Source organism: Phragmites australis, chromosome 3 (assembly GCF_958298935.1).
Source record: "Phragmites australis chromosome 3, lpPhrAust1.1, whole genome shotgun sequence".
Taxonomy (NCBI): Eukaryota; Viridiplantae; Streptophyta; class Magnoliopsida; order Poales; family Poaceae; genus Phragmites; species Phragmites australis.
Window position 1 is genome coordinate 4,897,229 of NC_084923.1, and position 26,555 is coordinate 4,923,783.

The 26,555-nt window shown below is 40.9% G+C and overlaps 4 protein-coding genes across 4 annotated transcripts; all 4 read left to right on the top strand.

Moving 5' to 3' along the window:
* The first annotated feature begins 2,242 nt into the window (after nucleotides 1–2,242).
* LOC133911704 (E3 ubiquitin-protein ligase BIG BROTHER-like) lies at nucleotides 2,243–7,992 on the top strand. The gene is made up of 8 exons (XM_062354073.1): nucleotides 2,243–2,580; nucleotides 3,298–3,459; nucleotides 3,748–3,982; nucleotides 5,346–5,383; nucleotides 5,863–5,907; nucleotides 6,915–7,042; nucleotides 7,244–7,352; nucleotides 7,444–7,992. Exons 2-8 carry the CDS (start codon nucleotides 3,319–3,321, stop codon nucleotides 7,492–7,494), a joined length of 747 nt encoding a protein of 248 aa, XP_062210057.1. The 5' UTR covers nucleotides 2,243–2,580; nucleotides 3,298–3,318; the 3' UTR covers nucleotides 7,495–7,992.
* Nucleotides 7,993–8,904: 912 nt separating this feature from the next.
* On the top strand, nucleotides 8,905–13,343 carry LOC133911705 (polyadenylate-binding protein RBP47B'-like). Its single transcript, XM_062354074.1, has 8 exons — nucleotides 8,905–9,138; nucleotides 10,239–10,722; nucleotides 10,834–10,910; nucleotides 10,983–11,113; nucleotides 11,712–11,808; nucleotides 12,204–12,350; nucleotides 12,799–12,899; nucleotides 12,983–13,343. The coding sequence occupies exons 1-8, from the start codon at nucleotides 9,016–9,018 to the stop codon at nucleotides 13,071–13,073; spliced, it is 1,251 nt and encodes a 416-aa protein (XP_062210058.1). The 5' UTR covers nucleotides 8,905–9,015; the 3' UTR covers nucleotides 13,074–13,343.
* Nucleotides 13,344–13,456: 113 nt separating this feature from the next.
* Nucleotides 13,457–16,854, top strand: LOC133911706 (uncharacterized). The gene is made up of 7 exons (XM_062354075.1): nucleotides 13,457–14,141; nucleotides 14,451–14,506; nucleotides 14,594–14,664; nucleotides 14,760–15,200; nucleotides 15,282–15,398; nucleotides 15,484–15,664; nucleotides 16,474–16,854. Exons 1-7 carry the CDS (start codon nucleotides 13,979–13,981, stop codon nucleotides 16,630–16,632), a joined length of 1,188 nt encoding a protein of 395 aa, XP_062210059.1. The 5' UTR covers nucleotides 13,457–13,978; the 3' UTR covers nucleotides 16,633–16,854.
* A 3,557-nt stretch (nucleotides 16,855–20,411) lies between these two features.
* Nucleotides 20,412–25,842, top strand: LOC133911707 (uncharacterized). Its single transcript, XM_062354077.1, has 14 exons — nucleotides 20,412–21,383; nucleotides 21,465–21,558; nucleotides 22,397–22,583; nucleotides 22,667–22,925; nucleotides 23,060–23,272; nucleotides 23,359–23,445; nucleotides 23,566–23,700; nucleotides 23,776–23,889; nucleotides 23,984–24,231; nucleotides 24,305–24,385; nucleotides 24,463–24,694; nucleotides 24,832–24,930; nucleotides 25,012–25,197; nucleotides 25,460–25,842. Exons 1-14 carry the CDS (start codon nucleotides 21,066–21,068, stop codon nucleotides 25,553–25,555), a joined length of 2,349 nt encoding a protein of 782 aa, XP_062210061.1. The 5' UTR covers nucleotides 20,412–21,065; the 3' UTR covers nucleotides 25,556–25,842.
* The last annotated feature ends 713 nt before the right edge of the window (nucleotides 25,843–26,555 follow it).

Consider the following 26,555-nt stretch of genomic DNA (forward strand, 5'->3'; position numbering starts at 1 on the left):
AGAAACTTCCCGTTACCTGGCTCGCCTTTGGCCCTTCATCCGAATCTAATGAGTGTATGAACTAAGATTTTGTTTAGCAGCAGCTTCCAGATATATATAGGATTTAAAATTTGTAAGGTTTAAGTAAAATAATTTAAATATTTATTTTTAATTTAAAATAAGAATAAGATATCTAAACTAAAGATTCTTAATCTATCTACGGTTTAAAAAATTTCTGAAGCTAAAGATAACTAATTTCAAAAAAGTTAAGCTAAAACTCTGTTTGAAATTGCAAGTTGGTTAATCCCGTTGCTTTCAGGAGGGATCCTCCAACCAGAAGACGCCACAGGGAGGAGTGGCACGGCGGGGAAAGGCCTTCGCCGATTGGTCCGGCCGGCGCTGCCACGTCGCAGATCTACATGGCAACTCTAGTTCCAGCTTAGTAGAACTGGTTCGATCCAGTACTTGTGCTAGCGACTATACCATTTGTAGATCAGAAACCGAGCACACTCCATTTGTAGATGTGACTTGTAAGCTAAGATGGGTACGCACTTCCAAGAATCTATGCTAGTTGTTGCTTACAAGTTGAAAATATAGCTAAAAAATGCCAGCAATATCTTTACAATTTGCATAAGCTATGTGCCGATTGCTTCCAGAGTGCGGAGAGTTTGTGACGTTGCTAATGCTTACAGCCGGGACAAACTATTCCAAGATCGATAAAACTATACTGCTGTGAATAAACTTGCCTGAAACGCGCCACAGCGGAGGTGGTTCGTTGGACTGCAGCTGCCTGTTTGTCCCACACCGACAACCACACGCCACCTCTTTGCTGGTAGCCGTAGCTCCGCGCTTGGTCACAAGATCTCCAAGGTACCCTTTGGGAATCACGACCAGTGTACTTGAGCCGCATAAAGTCTGTACTGCACATTGTTTTCATGGTCTTATCATAGCTAAGACTTAGTTTGCCACGGCACCAATATCCGTACATAATTTAAATTTATAAGATAAAATAAAACTGTTTAAATATATATCGTTAATCTAAAATAAAGATAAGATATCTCGACCAAAGACTATTAAACTGTTCACAGCACCGGCTGTAAGAATTTCTAAACAGAGATGATCAATTTTAAAAATTCTTAAAGTAAGAGTTTTTAAAGCTACTGTTCTATCAAACAGATGCTAAGTCCACGATTTGGTTGGTGGTAACAATAAATCATACGCTTTGTGAGTGCAGTAGTATTCTTTGGTTCCTTCTTGTACTTGCTAGCCGTAAAGCAGGGGTAGTTATGCAGCTAAGGCTGCTCCCGTGACTCTAATTATTTTGGTAACTACTTGGTGTCAATGTCGTTGCATGTGGAGGAATGTGTGGTACACTGCACGGTACTTGATATGTAGAACACAGGGCATTCTCGAAATGAATAAGGAGCTCGATCACTTTCTTTTTCTATCAAGTGATCACTTGGAGAGCTCTCGGATGTTTCCCTCTCGAATTTGGATCTTAGCATCCGATCATTTCACGACAAGAAATTAGGGGAAATGGTGTATTTAATGTGATATTGTGAATTAGGGAATGTATGTCCAAAATGCCATTATCACTTGTCTCCCGCGTGATATTGTCGCCATGTTGCGCTAGATGTTTAGAGACAAAACAGAAATAATCACATAATATAGTGCTCGTATTTGCAAATTGATGTGCTTATGGATCAATTATGATTTGCGTAACTATGCCGAATGGCGTTAAATAAGAATCCTGAGGCGAGTGTTTGCTCCGGATTAAAACTCGTAGATTGTTAATCACAACTATCTTATTTGTCTGGTATTTACAACTTGAATCTATGTTTCTTCTTAGTCGTGTAAAATACATATTTAGATAAATTCGATCATTTTTATTGTCAATTCAAACTGGTCAAACGACTACCGTAAAAAGCTGGATCTCATTTATTTTTAAAAAAATATATTTAATCTTATATTATTTGTCTTCTATATCTAGATATTCAATATTTATCTACTCTACATTCAAAAAATACATTTAGTTTTTTTATTTATCTTTTATATTAAATGTTCAATATTTATAGTTTTCTCAATTTAAGAAAGTGAACTGCCATATCCAAATTTCTAGTAACTTTGTCCCCACCATGGCACATCTGCCATTCCCACTCCTGGTATCCTATGATGTCAGCCAAACCTCTTGGGCTCTTTGGAACTGGGAATTCTACAAAAAATGATATAGGAATTTCACAGGAAAAAAAAACAAAGGATTCGGGAAAAATATTCCGCAATGGAAAAGAGGCCTCAACTCCTCGTTCTGAACTTTTTCTTCATCTCGTCCTCCTCCGGCCTTCTCACCCTGAATTCACTTGCCGGGCGCCAGGCTCCAGCACCTCGCCAGCAGCCTGGTCGCCACATCCACCTCCTCCTGGCTCCCGCAAGCACCAAACGAACCCCCATTCCCCTGACCACGCCGCCGAGCACAACCCCAAGCCCCCTTCTGCCACCTCGAATTCTTCTTTCGCGCTAAGTCGCTGCCATTCTCCGCCCCCCCTCCCCACTAGGGGTGCTGGAAGTGCAGATCCATCCGGACTTGATTCTTTTCTTTTGTTGGTAAGGAAGCCCTAGCTTGGATGGATTATTCCAAGAGTTCGTTTTGTTCTTGCCTCCCATTTCTCTGCTGTGAGCAATCGAATCCAAATGTTTCTTTCGGGGATGCATATTCCAATCTGCACATTTTGTTGCAATTTGCTTGCTGCCGGGTGGAATAGTAATGTCAGTTCATTTTCCATTTTTTTTTTGGTGGGGTTCAACCCCATACCCACGTTAAGTCTTCTCCTCAAGTTTCGCAACATTATTTTTTGTCTGGATCGTGCATCGATTCGTGCAATGTGTTGGCAGTTCTCCGGTTTGATGAGTTTGCATTGTAACAGTGACGGCAAGAAAGACCACTTTTTGTTAGATCATTTTACGGTATGATGATAATCTGGTGTTGTGTTATCAATGCGAATTTCATCTTGCAAGCTGTGTCACCGAAAGCCACAATGTAATAAAGACTGATGTATTTATCTTTTACTAAGACACAACGAGCAAGATCTGTAGTTTTACTACTCATCTTCTTATTCAATTGGAAGATCAGTGTGCAAATTCTACAGTCCATATGATTAATGACTCCCATACTCACTCTTTGATTGCCATGGAACATCCTATTCCTGCTTTGGTTTTATCTAAATGACATGATATTGGGAATGCCAACATTTGCTACACATTTGCAATTGTTTCTTCCTGGGATGAAGTTTAATGCAACCTGTGTGGGTTGATTTCTTTTAGGTGCATGTTTCATCGCAAGGAATGAACGGGAGTCGACAAATGGAACTCCACTACATAAACACCGGATTTCCATACACCGTCACTGAGAGCTTCATGGATTTTTTTGAAGGTCTCACCTATGCTCATGCTGACTTTGCTCTCACAGATGCCTTTCAGGACCAGGTACATAAAACAGAATTGCCACTTTTCTCAATTTATCTTCTGCAATAATACAATCACCAGCTGATCCCATACTTTTGAAACCGTAACTGCCAAACTTTTGATTTCGTAACGCTGCATATTTGCCTCAGAAATGTACGGAAATTTCTGATATAGCACTAAATTCTGAGAAAAAAGGTTGCTAGATCCAGAATGGATGCTGTAGTCTCCGTCATTATCTTAGCCATTGGTTCCTTATTTCCTTACCGCTGTCTGTTTAACTCGCAGTTATTTTTTGTCGCTATCGTGCAGGCTAATCCATACTGGGCAATGATGCCTACAAACTCGTATAAGTATGGATACTCTGGTTCAGGGAATTATTACAGTTATGGACATGTTTATGATGTGGATGATTATATGCACAGAGCAGATGGTGGACGCAGAACTTGGGATAATACTACACCTGTGAACAATACGGACTCTGCCAATGTTGTCATGCAGGGTGGTGAAGCTCCTCGTACGACTGCAAATTCCACTACTGAGGAATGTAAGTTGAAACACAGAAGTCCTGAAGTTATATCATTTTTGGAACATTCGTTACTTAGTGAAGATCAACATCTCTAGCCAAGTTGCCAATGATCAAATGTGAAACTTTCCAAATTAACAATATCTACTTTTGCAATTGATGTACCAGGGTTCTAAATAGTGAAAAGTTATTTTGGGGGTCTCATATAGTTCTACACCATTCTATTACATTCAAATTATGCTGCTGTTACCTAATTTCAGTGATTACACTGTTCAGTTGAATATATATTAGTCATAACTTTTTTTGATGCCTCTCAACTGGGTTCTGCTGTAGTATCCGAACATGTATGTGCACACACCAACCCCCACACACACGCTCACACACACTCACTCACCCATGTGCACACACAAGACCTGCACACTATACACAATTTAGACAACCGCGTCCCTAGTGAGATCGACGGAACCATCCACGCAAGCGATGGGCACTTTACATTCCTATTGTGGCTTCATGCATGAGAGGCAACATTTTTTATTTATGGAGCCATGCCCTGGTGAGACACGAGCGTTGAATATATATTAGTCATAACGTATTTCCATTGCAACTTGAGACATATATGCAGTTAGAGTTGTTCATGAGTGCTAGCGTTTGTAATCAAGGTATTTTATATCTAAATTACATTATAAACAAAAGAAAACTCCTTTTAACCTTTATTTTCTAAGAGGACCAGTAAACACATAAGCATGGTTCTATAATCATGAAGCTCTAATGTGTCTGTCTATATGAAGGCATTTCTCCATTTGCTCAGTCTGTCAGCCAGTCGTGTGAGAAGAAAAGTTTGGTAGTGTCTAACCATTGATTATTGCTATTGTGTGATCAGATTTTCGTGCTATCGTTTACTAAAAAGCACACAGTCGATTATATTCTTGCAGAAAGGAAAATAAAATGATAATTATGGAATTGAGCTTCCTAATGCTTGTGTCATACCTTTGTACTCCTGTTGCTATTTCATTTTTGGGTTACTGTAAAATAGACAACCTTGTGCATGATAATGATAAGATTACCGGCTGTCTCAATTGTTACACAGTCATATTCTACTTGTCCAGATCATCCGGTAACTTGTTCTTTTTTTTTAATAGCACGCGTGCATAAAACGACACCTCCGACCTGCCCCTGCATTGTTTCAGAAGTAATCTTTATGAATTTGGTTGTCCCATTCACGTCCCTGAAAAGTTATGGGATTTGAGTCTTATCCTTCAAGTTAGACAGTCAACTTTGTAACTTATTTTTTTTCAAACCATTTAACTTCGGAATATCTTTAAACAGTTTAACTTTTCAAAATCAATCCATCTTTATTTGACACTCTGAATTTTGTTCGTTACAGGTATGCAACAAGTACACCAAAATCCTGGCAGTCCTCAGGTAAATGAATATCTTGAGCATGATTCTCTTTGTCCTAACAAGCCTCTTCCCTGTAAATGCATGTGGTGGGTTTTTCCTTTATTGTACGGATTCCTCTTTTTAGTTGTTTCACTGCATTTTGTATGGCTCCGAGTCAAAGTCATCTTATATGTTCAGGGTGCTTAAATAGTTTCTTTTATTTTTTTGGACTATGCATCCCATTAAATCCGTCTTCAATAGCTAAAAGCTTAATATATCTGGCCATACCCACATGTCTAATGTTTGTTGCTTCTATTCGATTTGCATCCCGCATTATATATATCATAAATAAGTGTTATCCAACTCCATGTATTATGTGAAATTGTGGTTCATTCAAAAGGTAGTGAAACATGATCGCTGTAGTTTCTTTCCCATATGTTATGTGGTACAATGTAGGTGTTAGTGTGCTGTAGATGGCCATGGTCTAATTGATTCACTGATAATCGTTATTATAATCACAGGTTGTTTGGCAAGACAATATCGACCCTGACAATATGACTTATGAGGTTAGTGACTTCTCTTGCGTAACCCTGTGTGCATGTTTCATGCTGCTTGTCTCATGTAACTCAGATATTTCAAATATGTAGTCTTTACTTATTCGATCTGCTTTACACCTGTAATTTCAGCTAGATCGGTAAGAGGCTGCAGAGATTATACCATGTATTATTAGATTGGTCAACGTGTATAGTAATCGTTCCTTAAAGAAAACGTGTATAGTACTCATTTGGGTGCTTCCGATACCAATTTATTATCTTTTTTCTTTTTCGAGGGACCAATTTATTATGTACCGCATTGAAATGGATGCTATGAATGAGAAACTTGACATGCTTGCTAATTAAACATCTACTTTTTTTTTTCTAATTGCTAACTGTGGTTGCCTTTGACACAACTATTAACCTTTTCAAGTCAAATCATATATAGCCGTTATGTTTTAGTTGCTTTAGTTGTTATGACCGTTAGCTCGTTGGACTGGCCAGTTTTGTAATTAGTTAATGATCCTTTTTTTTTTGTGAAGGTTTGCTTTTCCAAGAGTAGGAGACTAGGAGTCAACTGTGGGAGTAAAAAGATAGTTTTCCTCTCTTTATCTATTGTAATGGGTATTTCTCCTTTGCAACTCAAATGAGAGTGGAAGAGGGCTGTTAGCATGGTTGCGAGCCACAAGTTGCAAATCTGTTATTTACATGTGGAAATATGAAATGAAGCAACATCAAGTAGCCAGTATAGCTCTCTGGGATATCATCCTTGGCTGCTCTAGATTAATAGTCGTCCCCAATCATCTTCATTGCTTAATGGTTAAGGTCAAGAGAAACCTTTTTTACTTGAAACTTGAATAATCATGTACCTGTCTCTTTTTGGTTTGTTATCTGAATAACTTCTTTTCAGAGTTGCAGCAATATACATACACTGTTTCTCTTCGTTGCATGCAGTGTAACCATTGATATAACAATATGTTTCTATGGTTAAGCTATATCTTCAATAATCATTTTTCTTCTCTCATTTGTTTTGTTGACAGGAACTGTTGGATTTGGGTGAGGCAGTTGGAACCCAGAGCCGTGGTCTCTCCCAAGAATGCATTTCATTACTTCCTGTCACAAAGTACAAGTGCGGTTTCTTTTCAAGGAAGAAAACACGCCGTGAAAGGTCAGATCTTGTTGTACCAGTCCTTTACGCCAGTTGTCTGTATTCAGAAATTATGTTGCATCAATGTGATACTGTATATTTGACGTAACAAACATGATGACTTACTGTAGAGTATCAGAGGATGCAATTGTTTCCAACAATTATGTACTGCTTCTTGAATGGGCATGAAGTTAACTTGCAGGACTTTCCTTTGGGTAACAGGTGTGTGATTTGCCAAATGGAATACAGGAGAGGAAACTTGCAGATGACACTTCCCTGCAAGCATGTATACCATGCCAGCTGCGTGACAAGATGGCTGAGCATAAACAAGGTCAGCAACCGAACTACTACACGATCGATGCCTGCTTTCCATTTCTCCCCCCTGCTTCTTTGGCTCAACGAAAGTACATTTTTTTCTGTAGGTATGCCCTGTTTGCTTTGCTGAAGTTCCTGGCGAGGAGCCCAAGAGGTAATGAGTTATGTGGCAGCCACGAAGTCCTTGCGCTCAGAAGCTGAGCTCACCGTGCCCCAATCGACTCATGATTTCTGCTTGAAGGCAGCTTGTTCTCCCCACTTTAGATTTGTGTATTAGCATCATATTACCAAATATAGGTTATAATCGGATGTAGTTGGAAGTCGGAACCGCCACCGAGAGGTTTGCTGTAGGCTGTAGAGCTCGAACTATGACCACCTGCTAGACGAAAACATGCTCGATCACTCACGCTGGTGACATGTTTTAGCATGTTCTAGTTTGTGTTTCTTGAATATGATTAAGATTTTGCGGACAAAGAAAAAGATTGATTTATTACACGGTGATTTTGCCTGTTGGCCTGCCTTTTTTTTTTTTTGCCATGGTATCTGACTATCTATGAGGTTGCTACTGTAACTTATACAAGGTGGTCTATTTGTCCATTGGACGCTGCATACGCGAAAAATTCTCTTCGCATACATTTGAGGTCTTTAAATGCTTAAATTGTCTTTTGTTTCTAAGGATTTGTGTATATATTTCATTCCTGTATTTGCCTGCAGTACGTGTATAGCTGGAGTGGGGAATAGTAGTGAAATACTTTGCTCCGTTGCTCTTGTACATCTGTGCCAGAGTTGATTTGCGTGAGAACGCTTAATTGACCTGCAAGATAGTTGGCGAAAACCGGAGCAGTGCCGGAGCTTGTCGGCGTTTTTCACCGGGACAATTGCGACAGACGGGGCCGGTGCTTCGCGCTCGAGCGCCATGTCCTTGGCGGTCACCTCGGAGAGCAGATCATGTAAACTGAAGCGTCGTCGTGCATGCTCAGGGCAGCAACAAACCGGAGCAACCTGCCTCGTCGACGCCGGCAACTGCCCAAGAAGTCATCCTACGTATCAATCAATACTATATATTAAAGCTCCAAGAATAGGAGCGATTCTGGTGTTCAAAGCACTATAGCTACTGTTTATGTAGTTCCTATGTATGTAGCAATGTATATATACGGATTCGTATATATATGTATACATATATGTATATATATTTATGTATATATGTATCCGTATATTTATATGTATAATATAATTTTTGGGAAATTCAAAAAAATAGCGAAAAGTATAATAGTTATATTGATAAATTGGCTGAAATAATCTAAAATGCATAAAAAATATCTAAAACTCAAAAAAATATAAAACAAATTTTGTTAGGTTCGTATTACTGTCGCCTACATATTAAAATTATGTGCATGCATAAAAATAATATTTTTCCCTATAATTAAATGAATGTGTTAAATATTAGTAAATTCATAAATAAATATTGAGATATCCAAAATTAACGAATCTAATTTTTCTGTGGAAAAAAAACGGACGCGACTCTACCGCGGCCGTCTAAAGGCCCAGCCGGAACATGGGCCATGACTGAGAAAAGGGTAGACGAGAGAGAGAGAGAGAGAGGCCGAAGCCGCACTAGACCCAGCCCGACCGCCTTCGTCCCCGCCGCCCCAAGCAGCCCCGCTCCGTCGCGCTGCTCGATGGCGGCGGCGCCGTACCACCAGCCGACGAGCGTGGAGGAGATCCGGACGCTGTGGATCGGCGACCTTCAGTATTGGACCGACGAGAACTACCTCTACGGCTGCTTCGCCCACACCGGAGAGGTAGGGTGTCGTTCAACATGTGCCCCCGTACCGTGCTTGAAGCCCCGATTGTGTTGCCCTCTCCATCTAGGTTTTGGTGCGCAGTTCCAGTTCGGTGATTTGAAGCTGCGTGACCTGGTTAGTCTGAACGAGCCATTGCGCTGCTGCGTGTTGTGGGTGAATTCGGGCGACTTGGTGCTTCTAGCTCTCGGACGCTTCGGTCTCCGCTTGTAGTGGTTGCTGTTCATTCGAGTGGTTAGGGTAGCTTCGTGGATTGACAAGCGTGTCCGTATGTGTGTGTTATTTTGGGGGGTAAGGGTTCCATGGTCCTAGGGTTTTGAGGCGGCAGTTTTGTTCTGAGATTGGCTACAATAATCGTGAATTGAAGTTGTCACATGCTTCGTCTTGCCAGAATTAGCGTCTCTCTTTAAAGTAGCAGCAACACGGCTCTTCTTGTGAACAATGTTATTGTCAAGCGACCAAACCTGACCTTGGTGACTTTGCGCAAGTTCATGTCTTATCAGAGCGGCTGAAGTTATCCGCATAGGCCTTTTGAAATATGTGTCTTCTAAATAGCAAATACAGACACTGGGCTTGGCTTGCGTTGTTGGTGTCTTGGGCTCTTGGCAATTGTAATGTTGTAGGCATATTCTGCTCACAGTGAGCCTTTGTTTGGGATTTCTTGACTGGGCTGTTAGGTTTGTAGGAAGCAACATTTGTAGGATGCTATTGTGGATTTTCTTATCTCAGAGTTGCTGAACAATCAGAAGACTGAATTTTCTATATATTGGATGCTTCAGCACAGAAACGGTTGCATAAAAGTTTTTATTCCTTGGCAACCCTTTGAGTCAACACAACAACCACCCGCTAGTTGGATGTCCGATCCATGATGGTTGCCTTATTGGCTTTATTTGGCAGTGAGTTGATGATAGAATATTTGATTTTTTTACCATCTAACATTTGAGGCTTTATCGCAGCATCAGAAGTATCGTGTTGATTTCAATGGATTATACTCTTTTAAGCATTGTTTGTGTTGTGGGCAGTGTTTCTTTTTCCTGTTGAATATTGAAGAGTACCTTCTGAAATCATTTTACTAAGACCTGCATTATTTGGAACTGCAGGTACAATCTGTTAAAATAATACGCAACAAACTAACAAGCCTTCCAGAGGGTTATGGATTCATAGAATTCATTTCGCATGAAGCTGCTGAGAAAGTTCTGCAGACTTACAATGGCACACAAATGCCTGGAACAGAGCATACCTTCAGATTGAACTGGGCCTCTTTCAGCTCTGGTGAGAGGCGTCCTGATGCAGGACCTGACCATTCAATTTTCGTAGGGGACCTGGCACCTGATGTCACAGATTACTTACTACAGGAGACATTCCGGGTGAACTATCCATCTGTAAGAGGGGCTAAGGTTGTCACAGATCCAAATACTGGGAGACCTAAAGGATATGGATTTGTAAAGTTCGCAGATGAAAATGAAAAGAACCGTGCAATGACAGAAATGAATGGTGTGTACTGCTCAACAAGACCTATGCGGATAAGCGCTGCGATACCTAAGAAATCCACTGGCTCTCAGCTTCAGTATTCAGCTGCTAAAGGTAATGATGATCTGTAATATACTGTGTTGTTGTTTGCAGGAGATTCTTCATTTTCTTTGCATTTCTTTTCGTGGATTTTTTTTAACAGGCTTGCTTATGTTAAATATGTAGCGATGTATCCAGCAGCAGCTTATGCAGTGCCTCAGCTTCAGGCAGTTCTACCTGATAGTGATCCTACAAACACTACGGTAAGAACCCCTATCATATTGCTGGCAATTTTCTCTGTTGACTATGCCATTTACGTTGGGACAAATTTGCAGATATTTATTGGTAATTTGGACCCGAATGTGACAGAAGATGAGCTGAGGCAGATATGCATTCAGTTTGGGGAGCTTATATATGTAAAAATTCCAGTTGGTAAAGGATGTGGATTTGTACAGTATGCATCTAGGTAGGTACTATAAGAAAAAATATGTTTCTTCTATTTCATGAATTGTAATTTACAAAAACAAGATTCTTACTAGCCAGTAAGGATGCAAGTGGTACCCAATGGATAGTTCTGGGTCACTACTTAATTCATTTTTTTCTTAACTGAAGTAGGTGATAGTAAATTTTTAGTTCAAGTGATTGAGTTTTGGGTTGACCCAATGACCCAAAAAAATGCAAAACTTGCATCCCCACTAGCCAGTGTCCAAGGCACGGGAGGCTCAAATTACCAATGCCTCATGGGTGTCTGGTTAAGTTTACATCCAGAGCAAGACTTGTCCAAAATCCAAATATTAACAGCATGAAATAAGTATGTCTGTAGTGGAGACTCGTGATAGTTTACATGCAAAACTAAGAATATCTCACTGCAGTATTACCATTCCTTTGATAACTCAGAAGAGAGGAACAAAATTTAGTTGTCACATGGATACACCCATTTATTTTTGCATATATTCTTCTTCAAAGTGGATGAATTTTTTAGTGACACCTCTCTTAACTAGCATCTGAATTTTGTTTAAGTAATGAAAAGATGTATTTACCATTACCAATCATAACTGTTATAGGGCATCAGCTGAAGAGGCAGTACAACGTCTTCATGGCACAATGATTGGCCAACAAGCAGTTTGGCTTTCATGGGGCAGAAGTCCTGCAAGTAAACAGGTATATATCATAAAAATTTTAGCGCATAAACTTATGATATTCTTTAAATCTCTGCAAACTCAGATTTGGTGAAATCAACTGGTGGTAGTTTTGTTAATGTGGGATTTTACACCGATAAACATGCTAAGATAACTCAGTGCTAACACTTAGAATTGAGAATTAATCAGAACCATATGATAGTGATCTTTTTCTATCTCTTCGGTGATAGCCTGATAGGGATTGCTTGTTTGATGTTAGTATTAGTTTCTCGGCCGTATTCCTTCGCTTATCTTTACCTCTCCCTGAATGTTCATTTATTTTCTGGTTATGATGTCTTCTGTTTTTCTTTACCTGCCGGAACCTCTTCATATTGAAACTAATATTTTTATTTTATTATCTTACGCAACCATTTGCAGGATCCATCGGCTGCCTGGAGTCAACAAGCAGATCCGAATCAGTGGGCAAACACTTATTATGGTTATGGGTATGATGCATATGGATATGCTCAGGACCCATCATATGCGTATGGTGCTTATGCAGGATATAGCCAGTATCCCCAACAGGTAAGGATTTCGATTCCCTGAAAATTCATTATACTCTTTCTAAGTTGTATGCTTGTGTATTCTTCAGTAAGTTGTTTCATACTATTTTCTCAAAGTTTTTGTTGAGCTATGTCTATATATGATGCACGCTTATGCTAAACTAGATGTTGGATTTATATTTCAAGAAGTAGAAAATTGCATCGTTATGAATTGTAGAAAGTGCATTTATTGAACTATTTGTCTTGTTCCTGGTACTGTACCCAATGTCACCATTATCTTGAGGGTATGTGACCGTACTCATGCTCCGTTGTACATAATTTATTTCTGATACATAGCCCCATGGTCTCAGGCTTTATAGTACACAAACGATTTGTGACTTTGTGAATTGCCAACATGTGTTCTGTAATTAACAAATCTTGCCATAATGCAGTGTGTTCTTGTGTAACTAACTGATATTGCAATATTGCAGGTTGAGGGAACTGGTGACGTGACATCTATTGCTTGTAGTCATCCAGGCATGGAACAAAAAGAGGAGGCGTATGATCCCATGAACATACCTGATGTTGACCAGTAAGCACAGTCACATTTACCCTCACTCCGTTGTTTCTGCACAGGTGTGTTCTAACCCATGCTTCCCCCCCTTTCAATCTTAGGTTGAATGCTTCATACATGGCTGTTCATGGTAGAGCCATGCTAGGGCAGTCCTTGTGGTTGAAGACGAACCCGTTGCCCCAGCCGACTTGAGTCCCCAGCCTACGTTCATCGTTGCCTTTCTCTGAAGACTGCGATGCCGGTAGACGCAGCTGGGTTTCCTCGCCAATGATTTTGATGCCCATTCCCAGTAGCCTGTACTACGAGTAGTAATCAAATCATAGCGGCCTGACTGACAGCTTCGTGTATGTTGAGGACATCACATGTATAACTAGCATGGTCCTTTATCTAGGCTTCTTAATATTATCAAGATAATGTTACGAGGGATGAAAGGCATCTATATAGTTCCGTTTGTTTTCCTCATTTTTTTCTTCTGCTGTTTCGGCCTGGATTGTGGTTCACTCGATTGCATCTTAACATAGTTCCGTCTTCACTTGAGATCTGGTGGGTTTCCCCCGATGGTAAAACCAAAATGATTCATCCATGATTCCATCTGACGATTGGAACGTTCAGTGCTCTGTCCTGCGCTTCTGCGGTTCTGCCTGCTGTAGATCTCACATCTCAGTCAGGTGACACCTGCGGACCCAAACCATTTCCTCGATGGTTGCGCAGTGGAACTTTCCACAGTTCGCTTTGACCATCCACGTGTCATGTGCAACTAGATCCTGCTGCCAAGTAGGCCCCACTGTCAGTCAGTACTAGTACTCCACTACTGTGGCTCACCGCCATTATTGTGTCGTTACTGGGCTGGTGGTCTCCAACGGTCGAAAAATTGGCGGGAGCCAACGGACCGGGTCGTCTCTCGTCCGGTCATAACACGTAACGGCTCGTCTCGCCACCGCCCTCGCAACTCACGAGCGACAAAGGAGGAGCCGGCGCGGAGCTGCGACCAGGTAGCCCGAACCCAACGTCTCGCTCCCCTCTCTCTCCTCGCTCTCGTCTCGTTCGCCCAGCCGCGGCCGCACGACTCCAGGCAAAGCAGCAGCGCGCGAGGGGCGATGGAGTTTATGGAGCCCAAGGACATCGACTGGAGCAGGGTGGTGTCCCGGTACGTGCGCGACGAGACCTACGAGGGCATCGTGGCCCCGCGCTGGGCCGACCTCACCGACCCCAACGCCGGCCGCGCCGGCATCGACGACGAAGCCTGGTTCTGCCGCCCCGGTACGCCTCCCTTCTCTTCCCTCTCTTCTTGGCTCTCCCACGCTCGCCCGCGGCGCTCTTGTTGGCTGGCCGCCCGCTTGATTTCGATTTGCGAGGAAACCAAAGCAATGGGCATTGATTGGTGCAGACTGTCTGGTGGTTTCGGTGGTTCAAGAACAGGACCAGTTCTTGAATCTTGATCCGCGTAGCTTTCTTCCTTGGGGATGTATTTGGCAGTTGCTTTCTTGCGATTCTGGTTTCTTTTCTTGCAAAATTGAAACTTTACTTCTAAATGGAGCGGTGCTGATTTCTTGATATGCTACGCTGCAGATTGCCGGCACCCGAAGACGGCCGAGGATTTCCTCAAGCTAAGCCCCAGCCCCAAGGTTTATCTTTCTTCGCGTTACTCTGTTCTTGCGACCCTTTTCTCCCCCTGATTAGCTGAATCTTCTCACGTTTCTTCCTCGGAACAGGGCAAGCTGCTGCGATCAGCGTCGGCCATGCTGCCGTTCGGCGAGAGGGACGCCAACGCCACCAACCTCAGGTGACTAAGAATTCCCCCCGTCAAAATCAGGTGTTCTTCGCTCGTCTGCTTCGATCAATCTTGTTCTGACCCTTTTGTTCCATCGCGTTGCTCAGAGACGGCAATAACAATCTGAAGTGGCGGGGCGCTGGCGGCGCCGTTGCCACCTTCACGTCGCCCAAGCCAAAGGCAGCGCCCAAGAAGAGGTTCCAGGAGGACAGCGAGAACCAGGACCCTGCGCTGGCCACGCCGCCTCCGCCCCAGCCACCAGCGCCAAGTAGGCCGCCGTTCGGTGCCCCACGGTGGACCAAGAATGCCAAGGAGGCCATCAAGTCCAGTGCGGAGAAGCAGCCACACAATGCAGAGAAGGAGGCGCTGCTCGGCAAGCACGCCGCGCCGAGGCAGCTCAAGAGCACCCTCTCGGCAAGGAACCTCTTCTCCGGGAGGGATATACTTGGCCAGATATCGGATTTCTACGATGAGCTCAAGCGGATGGTCGGTGGCGGCGCCGGCCGGCCTGTCACAGACACCCAGGAGGAACACAGCTCAAGCCCAATGTAATTCTTCTCTCACCGAAGCAATGCAGGAATGTGTGTCAGATTGGCGCTTTCAGGTCCTTGACATGTTCAATTGTACAGGAATGGCGATGCAGTGGAGAAGGTGGCTTGTGACAATGGCGCTGTTGATCCGGTTCCCTTGGAGACCGTGAAGGAGGTGGCAAGACAAGAAATAGAGCAAAAGAGTCCAAGCCCAATGTAATTTGCAAAGAGTCACTACAATGAAAGCGATGTGTAGAGAATTGTGGTTGTTGCTTGAGGTGATGAATGGTAGTTTTTGCAGGAATGGAAAGGTGGGGTTGAAGGTAGAAGCAGGGAAGCAAAAGTCACCATCTGTATTGAAGGAGGTGAAGGCAACACCGCCGACTCCACAGCGGTTTCCATCCCCATCGGCGAACCGCGTCAAGAATGTTAAAGCAGGAGGGATGGCAACGACAGGCTCACCGCTCAAGAAGCCACTGAAGGTGAGCCCGGCATGTCTATAGTACTAACTTACTCAGTGAATCCCCTGTCTTCGTGGTTCAGACTAGCCATCTTCAATTGTTTAAGCACATTAAATTTTCACAAGAACTATAGTCTTGATTCTTTCAGATCTTAGTTCATATGGAAGAATATATTATTGTGTCTGGATATGAGTGGTTCTATCCCTGATGACTTCAAGAGATCTTACAGTGAGGGAATTGACGCCAGCATACTTCCAAATTAGCATAAGTTACTCCTAAGCATGTACAGCCATGGGAAAGATGGTATAAAGGTTGTGGATTTACATAGGCTTCCAAATTAGCATAAGTGTGCAGCTGAGATGTACACAGCTAGCATCCTTCCATATTTAACATTGGTCCAGGTCAAGTCACAAAGAGATGTTACTGTTACTAAATATACTGAGAACATTCTAAAGGCATGTTTGTGACATTTGGTAGCATGTCGTACCTGTGAAATTTCAGATTCACGTTATGGTGCTTGCTCGTAACCTTGAATAGTTTATATTTCAACATAGTGGATATATACATTGTTTATGTTCTCAAATAGGATTCACGCCTTATTCCGAGTCCATTGTGCACGACCATGTTCCACAAATTAGCAATATTCCATATTGAAACATTCTGCTCCAGTACTTGTTTCCTTGTCATCGTGCCCTTCTTATGGCATACAAGTTTGTGTTAATTATTTGCCACTAATCACTGTCTCCTTATTAAACTCATCTTTCATGCTTCAAATGGCTGTACACTTGTCTTTTGCATTTATCTAATTACTGTAATTACCTATTCTTTAGGAGAAGGGGACACCTAGTAAGAATATGGAGAGCAAAAGATCCGCCAAGAGGCAACCTTTTGGGGTTAAGGATATGAATGATACAAGAGCTTGTGATGCAGAAGGGGGCTCCAGTAGCATGTTTTGGTTCTTGAAGCCCTGCACTTTCCTTGTGGAGTAGCAGCATGATAATAAGAAGTTTTAACCAGCGACACTTGATGTAGTTAGAATTTATTCATTTTTAAACATTCTTGGTTTCTATTTGATTGATTCATTTGATGGACACCCTGTCGGGGAAATAAACAAAAAACATATGTATAATTGGAGGTATAGAGAAATAAACAAAAAGCATATGTATAATTCGTGGTATAGAGAAATAGACAAAAAACATATGTGGTTGAGAGAGTCTTTCCATATGTATAATTCGAGGTATAGAGAGATGCTGTTGTCCTTCTGCTGCTTGGTTGTTTGACCAACGAGATATAGCATTTTCCCCCTGAGAAGTGATGTCCTCAGGTGTGATACTGTTAGATGCTTGTTTCAATGCTGTTGATGGTATAGATAAATGCTGTTGCCCTTCTGCTACTTAGTTGTCCAAAATCCAAACATTCCAAAAATCCTTGAAGTGCAATATATTCATTCCTTGAGGTATTATAACTTGAATGCCTTGCTTTTTTTCATGAGGTTCGCTACTCTTGATCAAACAGGTTCTCTTCTTATTTCTCGAAATATTTTTTGTTACTGGAGTAAACAGGCCTTTCTTCCTCGAATTGATGGTGTTGTGTCTATTTATCATGTCCAATTTCACAAATCCAGTCCTATGTTCTAATAAGTATCGGCAAAGTTTAGCAACGGTTTCAGAGATATGCAAGGAAATATCACAAGCAGGAATTCTGAAATCTCTTCCAGAACTTACAATGTGAATATCCATTCTTCAGTTGTTTATTTAATTTTTGAACGATTCAGTTGTTTACTCCGGTCTCAAATAAGTGTCGTTTCGGATATCGACACGGTCACTAAAATACACATTTACCTTACTTTCTGGTTCATATGTTTATAGAATGTAGTAAAATTATATTATTATGAAACTGTTTTCAAATCTACCCATATCATTTTCAAATATGCAAACCTAATAAATAAAGAGTAATTTATAGTCAAAGTTTAAAAATATTGATTTCACATCATCTAAAATGACACTTATTTGTGAGAGTGTTTTGATACTAGTCTTCAGCTGGTATGTGAGCGACTTGGTCCTGAAATGTTTCATGGTCTTTGAGTACTTACCTTAACCAAGAGAAGACACAAAAGACCAAATTACCCCTGCTGAACCGGATGCATTCGCCGCACCCGATCTCCTCTGCTTTCTCCTCTGCCCAGAAACGCAGAGAGGCCGCCGCCCCAAGGTGCGCATCGACAGCTCATGCTTGCACCACAACGCCAACGCCCACGACAACAGTGAACTCGCAGGGCCGATGGCGACTCGCCGCTGCCCACATAGGCCGCGGCGCTGTGGGCGAATCAGCAGGTATGGATTGACGGTCTCGCTTGCATTTCAAGAACAGCACGGTTTCAAGGCGATCAATCGGTTCTTGGTTCTGAATCATCTGTTGATTCTGTTCTTGTCTCGTTCTTTTAAAAAAAACAAAGGTGATCCATAACTTTATTTATTTATAAAAGTTACATCGTCCACAAAATTACATAGGATGAAATCTGAAGGCTCCTCTAACCAAACTAATGCTTCTGGTATATTATCACTTTTTTTTGTTAAGTTATGTGCTATGCCATTTATCTCCCTTTGGATAATGTTTGAAAATCTCCTTAGAGAAAGATAGAGCCTAGCTTCTTCAATGTAGATTGTTCCAGGGGTTCTTGAATTACTTGAGTCACAAATTGCTTTGTAAACCTATAAAACATCCATCTCTATTATGATTTTGTTACAGCCAATATAATTAGCAAGCAAAAGGCTATTACATATTGCTTTTAATTCCACTGCAAAAGGGTCTATTGCATGGACAACTGCCCAGCAAGCAGCAGCTAAAAAACCACCTCTTTTATCTTAGATTACTGAACCAATGCCTCTATGCCCAAATTTTTATGAAGAACCCATCAGTATTTAATTTTACAAAGCTTTTTGTGATCTTATCCAATTTTTCAGTGCCTTCTCCTTTCTGTTGAAACTAATACTCTCCTTTAAACAAGACACATATTGCCTAGACAGTTTATGATAGAGTGACTACCCGCTCTCCTCTTCTAAACTTATTCCTTACCCGCCAAATATACCAACAGGCCACCGCCACAGTGCTAGAAAAGTCAAGTTGCCCAAGCACAAAGGAATTCTTCTTCGACATATACAAGATATATTCTATCACTTTTGCATCAGAAGTTGTAGCATTAAACACTTCATTTATTTTCTTTTCCAAGCATAATACTTTCCACACCCGTTCCGGAAATTTGTAACATATTGCATATGCCAAATGGGTTGAGTCAGTGGCAGTTTCGTTCTTGATTGATCGGCTAGTTGATGCAAATGGGTTGAGTCAGTGGCAGTTTCGTTCTTGATTGATCGGCTAGTTGATGCTCAAAATTCGAAACAGATGCAAAGATGTGGAATTTTTAGAATTTAGCTTTTTAAAAACTTTTTCTAAGCATAGATCTATAGAGAAATAATATTGAAAAATAGATTATTTTTAGGTATCATTATATTTAACGTCGTAGTTGAATAACACGTTGTCGTGACAATTGACATCGTGCTAAATTTTAGACTTAGGTCATATGTATTTATTTGGAAACAGATGCAAAAATGTGAAAATTTTAGAATTTAGCTTTTTTTCAAAACATTTTCTACGTATAGATCTATAGAGAAATAATATTGAAAAAATAGATTATTTTAATAGCATCATTACATTTGGCATCGTACTTGAATAATTCGACATCTCATTTACCAAAAATTAACTTTCGGTACACCGTACACCGAAAATACCTGTAGCACCGTATTCGACATAAGGTATGCCGAAAATAGGATACAGTGTCATTTTCAACCCAACATGTACCGAAAATGGCCCGGTCATGAACAGTACCACGCATGAACAATAACACCCGTGTGTTTGAATTTCGCTTTCCCTCTTTTTCAAAATGGTTGTCTTCTATTACTCCAAAAATTTTAAAACCTTTTTACGTGTTCTATAATTCATGTGCAACCCATTTTAATTGGATTCACCGAAAAATCCTTTGTATATTTAAAATTAAAATTCTCCAAAAAAAAAAAGACTACTTTTATAACTTGTAATAATTGTTAGTGTCTCAAATAAATTCCCAAAAATCTAGAAAAATTCACTAATATTCTTCTTATGTGATTGAATAATTTCTAAAATTATTTTTAGCCTTAGTTTATACGATGAAAAAGTGAGTTCTTTTGTAATACTTTATTTATATGCATTTTTATCATTTCATGTAAATGAAGCATTATAAAGGAACTTACTTTTTTATCATATAAACTAGGGCTGAAAATAATTTTAGAAATTATTCCATCACATAAGAAGAATATTAGTGAATTTTTCTAAATTTTTGAGAATTTATTTGAGACACTAACAATTATTACAAGTTATAAAAGTAGTCTTTTTTAAAGAATTTTAGTTTTAAATATACAAAGGATTTTTCGGTGAATCTAATTTAAATATGGTGCTGCAGTGCCATATTCAGCACACCGTGTGCCGAATATGGTATTTTCGGTGTACGGTATACCGAAAGTCAATTTTCGGTAAACGAGGTGCCGAATACGAATGCTAAAATTATAAATACGACGATATGTTGTCTATTTCAGTAAATACGGTTGCATATGTTATTTAATTTTGTATTTTGGCCCAATTAACGTCGTTCTATCGTATTTTGGACTTAGGTCGTACGTGAGAGCTACCACTGCAAAAATAGTAAGTATAGGAGAAGTGTATTTATGAAGTAGTATCCAATCTCTGGAAGTGGTATTTCGTGGATGCGCACTCTGTATTTCAGGATAGTCTACCCTCTGGCTCCTTTCATTTATTGGGTTCTTGCCGGACCCGAACACCACTTCTCCAAGATCCGCCCCGACTGGTGGTGCTCGTCCGTGATTTTAAGATTCTCTCACGACTGCTCCAACGATTGCGACATCTCTCGCGCCTCCTAAATTCTAAATTCTCCATCGAAGAGTCAATCTTTTTCAGGCATTAGAGCTCTGCACCGCAATAGGCGCCTACTCGTTCCGGTTTCCCCCCCATTCCGTAGTTCGTCGAATCCGTGTGTCAAAATCGCATCTTCTTTGTGTGTTTTGTGGGGTGGATTCTGTGGAGTTTGGCGTGTCCATGAAATTTTGCTACTAAGTTCCGTATTCTTCGAGTTGATTGGTTCTTGCTCTAGTTTGATACCGTGTTCGTTGAAGAGTTTCTTGGGACTTTTCGGTTTTTTTTCTTTTTCAAAGAGTTTCTTGGGACTTCAAGAGCACTACTCCTTTTTGGTCAGTTTCTTGATGTTGCCTCAAGCCATTGGGGTCAAACTATGTGATTCTGATCCAACTCGCATAGGTTTCCATGCATTTGTGGTAGAGAACTAGAGATGTGATGCTCAGATGGTAGTTTGACCATGCTCACAATCCGTTCGACGAAATGCCCTTTGGCATTTGGGGGCGTGGCCGGCGCCCTGGTGGTGCTTGTCACCGCTGTCCATGTGTTCATGGTGCCAATCCTTCCGTCTTCGTTCGATTACTTCGGTGCACGCGGCAGCGTCGGCCGGCCAAGGAATGTTCTCCCTGGCGTTGGGGTGGTGGACTCGCGTCTCAGGGGGCAGTTCCCTTCTGATTCATATGGCGCTGTGGTGTTCCGTGGCGCACCATGGAAGGCTGACATTGGGAGGTGGCTTGCTGGATGCCGTGCTAATTCTTCGTCTGTCAATGTTACTGAGGTGCGCACCTACCTTTGTCACTGGTCATTGCACTTTGCTTTAGCTTGTTTTGGGTTAATTTTGGTTCCTCTTTCGCAACAGGCTATAGGTGCAAAGCAGTGCCAGAAAGACTGCAATGGACGTGGCGTGTGCAACTATGAGCTGGGAGAGTGCCGATGCTTTCATGGATATTCTGGTTGGTCTCAAATTTCGTTTTTGATTAATCAGAGTGCATTTTCACAGGGAATTTCCATCAGTAAAAATTGAATGGTTCTTAGGACCTGGAAGGATTGACTTTCAAGAACTTAAGATTAGAGTCAAGTGAAAAAAAATGACGACGAGAATATTTCATAGAGTTAGAAAAAAATGAAAGACCAATTGTGGATGTTTATATTGGATAAAACAATGCAACCTACATAATACAAATGTGTTACTAACACACTAACCATATTAATCACATTTCTGTAGTCACAAATCTGGGTTTTCTGTGAGTACACTCATGTACCGTAGGGTGTATCCCCTTGATCTGTAGCTTACTCGGTTGAGACTACTCTGCATTCCTGCAAGAACATTGAACATCCAGTTTGTATGCAACAACAATATAGACTATTCAGTTTGTTTGTGGATGGATTTATGCCTCAAGAAATGCAGTATTGGAGCCTCATATTTAATCTCTATGAGTATGTGACCATTATCAGATACGATGCAATGGGTACTGAACTAGTGCAATAATTTGCTACTAACTATTGTTAAATTTGCTAATTATAGCCATGTATATCTACTAATATAGGTTTCTGTTAGTTAATGGCTTGTTCCTTTTACTGTTACGGGTTTACAAGCCCATCTCTTTTAATTAAAAATGAAAAACATGAGTGTTATGCACTATAAAAAGATGGAAACATTTATATAGTTCCTTTGCTTATATTGGTATTTCTCATTGCTTTTAAAGCTTCCCGCGACATTTTCATCCGTACTGCTATGTTCATAATCTCTAATCCTCAACTCGGAGTCACAATATGGCTTTACTGATTCAGGGAAAGGATGTGAAGAAGTTGTGAAGTTGGAATGCAACCTCCCAAGTTCCCCAGAATGGCCTGTAGGGCGATGGATAGTTTCCATATGTCCAGCTCACTGTGACACGACCAGGGCAATGTGCTTTTGTGGACCAGGAACGAAATACCCAGATCGGCCTGTAGCAGAAGCTTGTGGTTTTAAAACAATGTAAGAGTATCATCGAAATTTATCTTGTTTGTGAGTTATATAGTTACTTTAGTATTATTAAACTTCTCTAGCCATCTTTGTAGCCCACCTGCAAAACCTGATGATCCAAAGCTTATCGATTGGAAAGCACCAGACCTGGAAAATATATTCACAACAAACAGCAGTAAGCCAGGATGGTGTAATGTGGTTCCTGAGGATGCATATTCTTCCAAAGTAAAGTTTAAACAAGAATGTGACTGCAAATATGATGGTCTCTGGGGGCAGTTCTGTGAGACACGTGTTGAATGCAGCTGCATTAACCAGTGCTCTGGTCGCGGTCATTGCCGTGGTGGTTTCTGCCAGGTATGTCTCAGAGAAAACTGTTTAGCTAAAGGCATGAAAACACTTATCAGATATTTTTAAATATTAATATGTTGGTGCATTCTTTTGTATTTACCGCCTTCTTAAGCTGTAAGCTCATCGAGGATCTCTTTCAGTGTGACAGTGGATATTTTGGGATTGATTGCAGCATCCCATCAGCGTATTCGCTTGCATATGGATGGCCCTCATGGCTCCAACCACCAATGAATTTACCAGACCTGAAAAACTTGAGCAATATCCCCATCAATGTTAAGGTTGTTGTTCAGAAAAAAAGACCACTTATATATGTATATGACTTGCCAGCTGAGTTTGACAGTCATCTTCTTGAAGTAAGTCTATGTCATAGGTTTTGTTCCTTCCTTGTGTGCTTGAATCTTTGCTGCAGCATGAGATCACAAGCTATGTTCTTCTGTAGGGACGACATTTCAAGTTTCAATGTGTGAACAGAATATACGATGACAAGAACAGAACTATATGGACCCAACAACTGTATGGTGCTCAGGTTTGCTAATCTAGGCTAGATGCAGATATGCTAAATCTGTGTGGTTCCATGTTCACAGTAACACATTGTGATTACCAGGGCACAAACAGATCTGACCATTTTTTTTAATTTTCCATGCAGATGGCACTCTATGAGAGCATTCTTTCTAGCCCTCATCGCACGCTTAATGGGGATGAAGCTGATTATTTCTATGTGCCAGTCCTTGATTCATGTCTAATAACTAGGTCTGATGATGCCCCACATCTGCTGATGCCGGTAACAATTATCACCCAGATGTTGTACTTAAGTTATCATGGTGTTCTCCGCCAGTAATTTGAGTTTTAATTTTAGAGGGACCTCCGCCTCAGGAGCTACCATACTCTGGAGTACTATAAGATGGCTTATGATCACATAGCTCAACGGTATCCTTACTGGAATCGCACTTCTGGAAGAGACCATATCTGGGTGAGTATTTTGTTTGACTGAGATTAACAGTGTAACTATTATTTAGTTCTTGCATGGTCAGTAACTGATAATCTTTCAACTTACAAAAAGACAGTTCTTTTCCTGGGATGAAGGTGCCTGCTATGCTCCGAGAGAGATCTGGAACAGCATGATGCTTGTCCACTGGGGAAACACGAACACGAAACATAATAATTCAACAACCGCTTATTGGGCGGACAACTGGGATGATATTCCCTTGGATAGAAGAGGCAACCATCCATGTTTTGATCCAAAAAAGGATCTTGTGCTTCCAGCATGGAAGGAACCTGACCCAGGGGCCATATGGTTAAAACTATGGGCAAGGTATTCTGGGACTTAGCAATATATTGTATGAACTATTTATGTTGCTTAGAATCTTACAGTACAACTTTTGCAGGCCAAGGATCAACCGTACAACACTATTCTATTTCAATGGTAATCTAGGTCCTGCCTACGAAGGAGGCCGCCCAGAAGACACGTATGTATCTATATATACATGTCTGTCTGAATATATTACGGAATTGTTTGTCAATCTGCTTGAACTGCATAATGCAGATATAGCATGGGGATTCGTCAAAAGCTAGCAGCTGAATTTGGTTCCACGCCAAACAAGCAGGGAATCCTTGGAAGGCAGCATACAGCCAATGTGACTGTTACCCATTTACGAACTGGAAAATATTACGAGGAACTAGCAAGCTCCGTTTTCTGTGGTGTCTTTCCAGGGGATGGCTGGAGTGGGCGCATGGAAGACAGCATGCTTCAAGGATGCATTCCTGTCATAATTCAGGTGCTACGTCATTTTCTTGTATTTCATGTCAAGAGACCATGTATTTTGTGTATCTGGCAGGACTTAGTGATATGACAGAACACCTCATCATGTGACCTCTTATTCAGACCTGTCTGCTTTCTTGGCTTAAATTGTAGGATGGAATTTTTCTTCCCTATGAGAATATTCTTAACTACAACAGTTTTGCAGTCCGCATACAAGAAGATGACATCCCAAACCTCATTAGAATACTTAGAGTATGCGTTACTCTACCTTTACTTTTCTTTTATTTTCGACATAACCTCTGCACAGCATACTTACTATTTCCATATCACCAGGGAATAAACGAAACACAATTAGAGTTTATGTTGGGAAATGTGCGCCAGATGTGGCAGAGGTTTTTCTATCGTGACTCTATATTGCTAGAGGCACAGAGACAGAAAAGGTTCTCCAACGAGGCACCCTGGTCAGTTGAGGTCTCAAAACTAGACGACAATGATGATGTCTTTGCCACTTTTATACAGGTAACTTCTGAAAAATCTGAAATTAAATTGCTCCTGGAGCTTTAGTATGGAACTCGGTATAGTTAGCATCTGCTGTGTGGTATGGCTGAAACAATATTTGCACTTTCAGTAACAAAATATTGTACATTACTTGCTTGCTTTGCTGAATCATACAAGTATGAAACTTACTAGAGTTGTACTTGCCCATGTGTCTCATCTCTTGCATTTCACCCTAGTTCTATCGTTCTGTTGTCCTATTTTCTGAGAAAGAATGCTTTGACAGGTATTGCATTACAAACTATACAATGACCCTTGGCGGCAAGGTCTCCGGCAAACAAAGGAAACTGGGTTGCCAAACATCTGCTCAAAAGCTTCCTGAAGTTAGTCGAGCATTGCAACTGTAAAGAATAGGCGTACTTCCTCTCTCTTCAGAATAGGCAGTCTTAGGAAGGGATCTATAGATTTTCTTACCTTCAGGATACACGAGAATAGTAAGTGAAAGATACTCTCTATTTTTTCTTATCTTTTGTTACTCTTGTTCTTTTGACTGAACTCGAGTTAGATCATTTCCTGAGAAAAGGGAGATTGCCGCGGCACATTATTTTCGTAGTCTATAAAGCATTGATTTATAAACTATGCATTCTTTTTCCAGTTCCCATGCCGAAGCTACATTAATTGGTTTTACCGATCGAGAAACAATCGGATTTTCTCAGTGTTGCTTTTCTTTACTGAGCAAAAACCAGATCTGCTGACGTGAGTTTTGCATGAATCAATTGCATAAAATTATGAAAAGACAATGGACACACTACTCATAGTGACATATTATTACCTCTGATCTTAAATAGATATTGTTCTATAATGTGTGCAGTTAGATTTTAAAAACTTTGACTACTAATATACACAAAATTATTAGAATTTAACATATTAAAATAATAATAGTGAATTTGTTATGAAAATACTTTAACATCATCTAATTTTTATCACTTTTATCAAAAGGTGGTTGTCAAAAGCAGTGGTCAAACATATTTATTAGAGATGGTATTGATGTCTCAAATGACAAGTAAAAGAGAAGGAATGTAATATTTCTATACGTTTAGTAGAGTTAATTGTCCTTGCCATGGATTAGACATGCTCAGACATGAACATACTTTCTACTGGAGCGAGGCCGTGTGTAGTGTAGCTGAGGCATTCGCATTGCCCTAGGTTGCAAGGTAGACTCGGTCAAACGAGCTGATCGCACAAGCCAGGAGAGTGCATGCATGACATGGACACGTGTATGCAGCCGTGTCCGACGTGGACGAGAAGCATGTGAAGGGTGCGCTCGTGAGAGCCAAGAATGATGTGAGGTGGATCTTTATAGCACGCATTCATGCCTCCCT

Bases quoted from the DNA above. Each gene is read 5' to 3' on its own strand.
- LOC133911704 (XM_062354073.1), top strand. From the start codon at position 3,319: ATGAACGGGAGTCGACAAATGGAACTCCACTACATAAACACCGGATTT. The intron at 3,983-5,345 runs GTAAGTTGAAAC...TGTTCGTTACAG, and splicing joins AAATTCCACTACTGAGGAAT to GTATGCAACAAGTACACCAA. The intron at 7,353-7,443 runs GTCAGCAACCGA...TTTTTTCTGTAG, and splicing joins GATGGCTGAGCATAAACAAG to GTATGCCCTGTTTGCTTTGC.
- LOC133911705 (XM_062354074.1), top strand. From the start codon at position 9,016: ATGGCGGCGGCGCCGTACCACCAGCCGACGAGCGTGGAGGAGATCCGG. The intron at 9,139-10,238 runs GTAGGGTGTCGT...TTGGAACTGCAG, and splicing joins GCTTCGCCCACACCGGAGAG to GTACAATCTGTTAAAATAAT. The intron at 11,809-12,203 runs GTATATATCATA...AACCATTTGCAG, and splicing joins GAAGTCCTGCAAGTAAACAG to GATCCATCGGCTGCCTGGAG.
- LOC133911706 (XM_062354075.1), top strand. From the start codon at position 13,979: ATGGAGTTTATGGAGCCCAAGGACATCGACTGGAGCAGGGTGGTGTCC. The intron at 14,142-14,450 runs GTACGCCTCCCT...GCTACGCTGCAG, and splicing joins AGCCTGGTTCTGCCGCCCCG to ATTGCCGGCACCCGAAGACG. The intron at 14,507-14,593 runs GTTTATCTTTCT...TCCTCGGAACAG, and splicing joins AGCTAAGCCCCAGCCCCAAG to GGCAAGCTGCTGCGATCAGC.
- LOC133911707 (XM_062354077.1), top strand. From the start codon at position 21,066: ATGCTCACAATCCGTTCGACGAAATGCCCTTTGGCATTTGGGGGCGTG. The intron at 21,559-22,396 runs GTTGGTCTCAAA...TTACTGATTCAG, and splicing joins ATGCTTTCATGGATATTCTG to GGAAAGGATGTGAAGAAGTT. The intron at 23,273-23,358 runs GTAAGTCTATGT...GTTCTTCTGTAG, and splicing joins TTGACAGTCATCTTCTTGAA to GGACGACATTTCAAGTTTCA.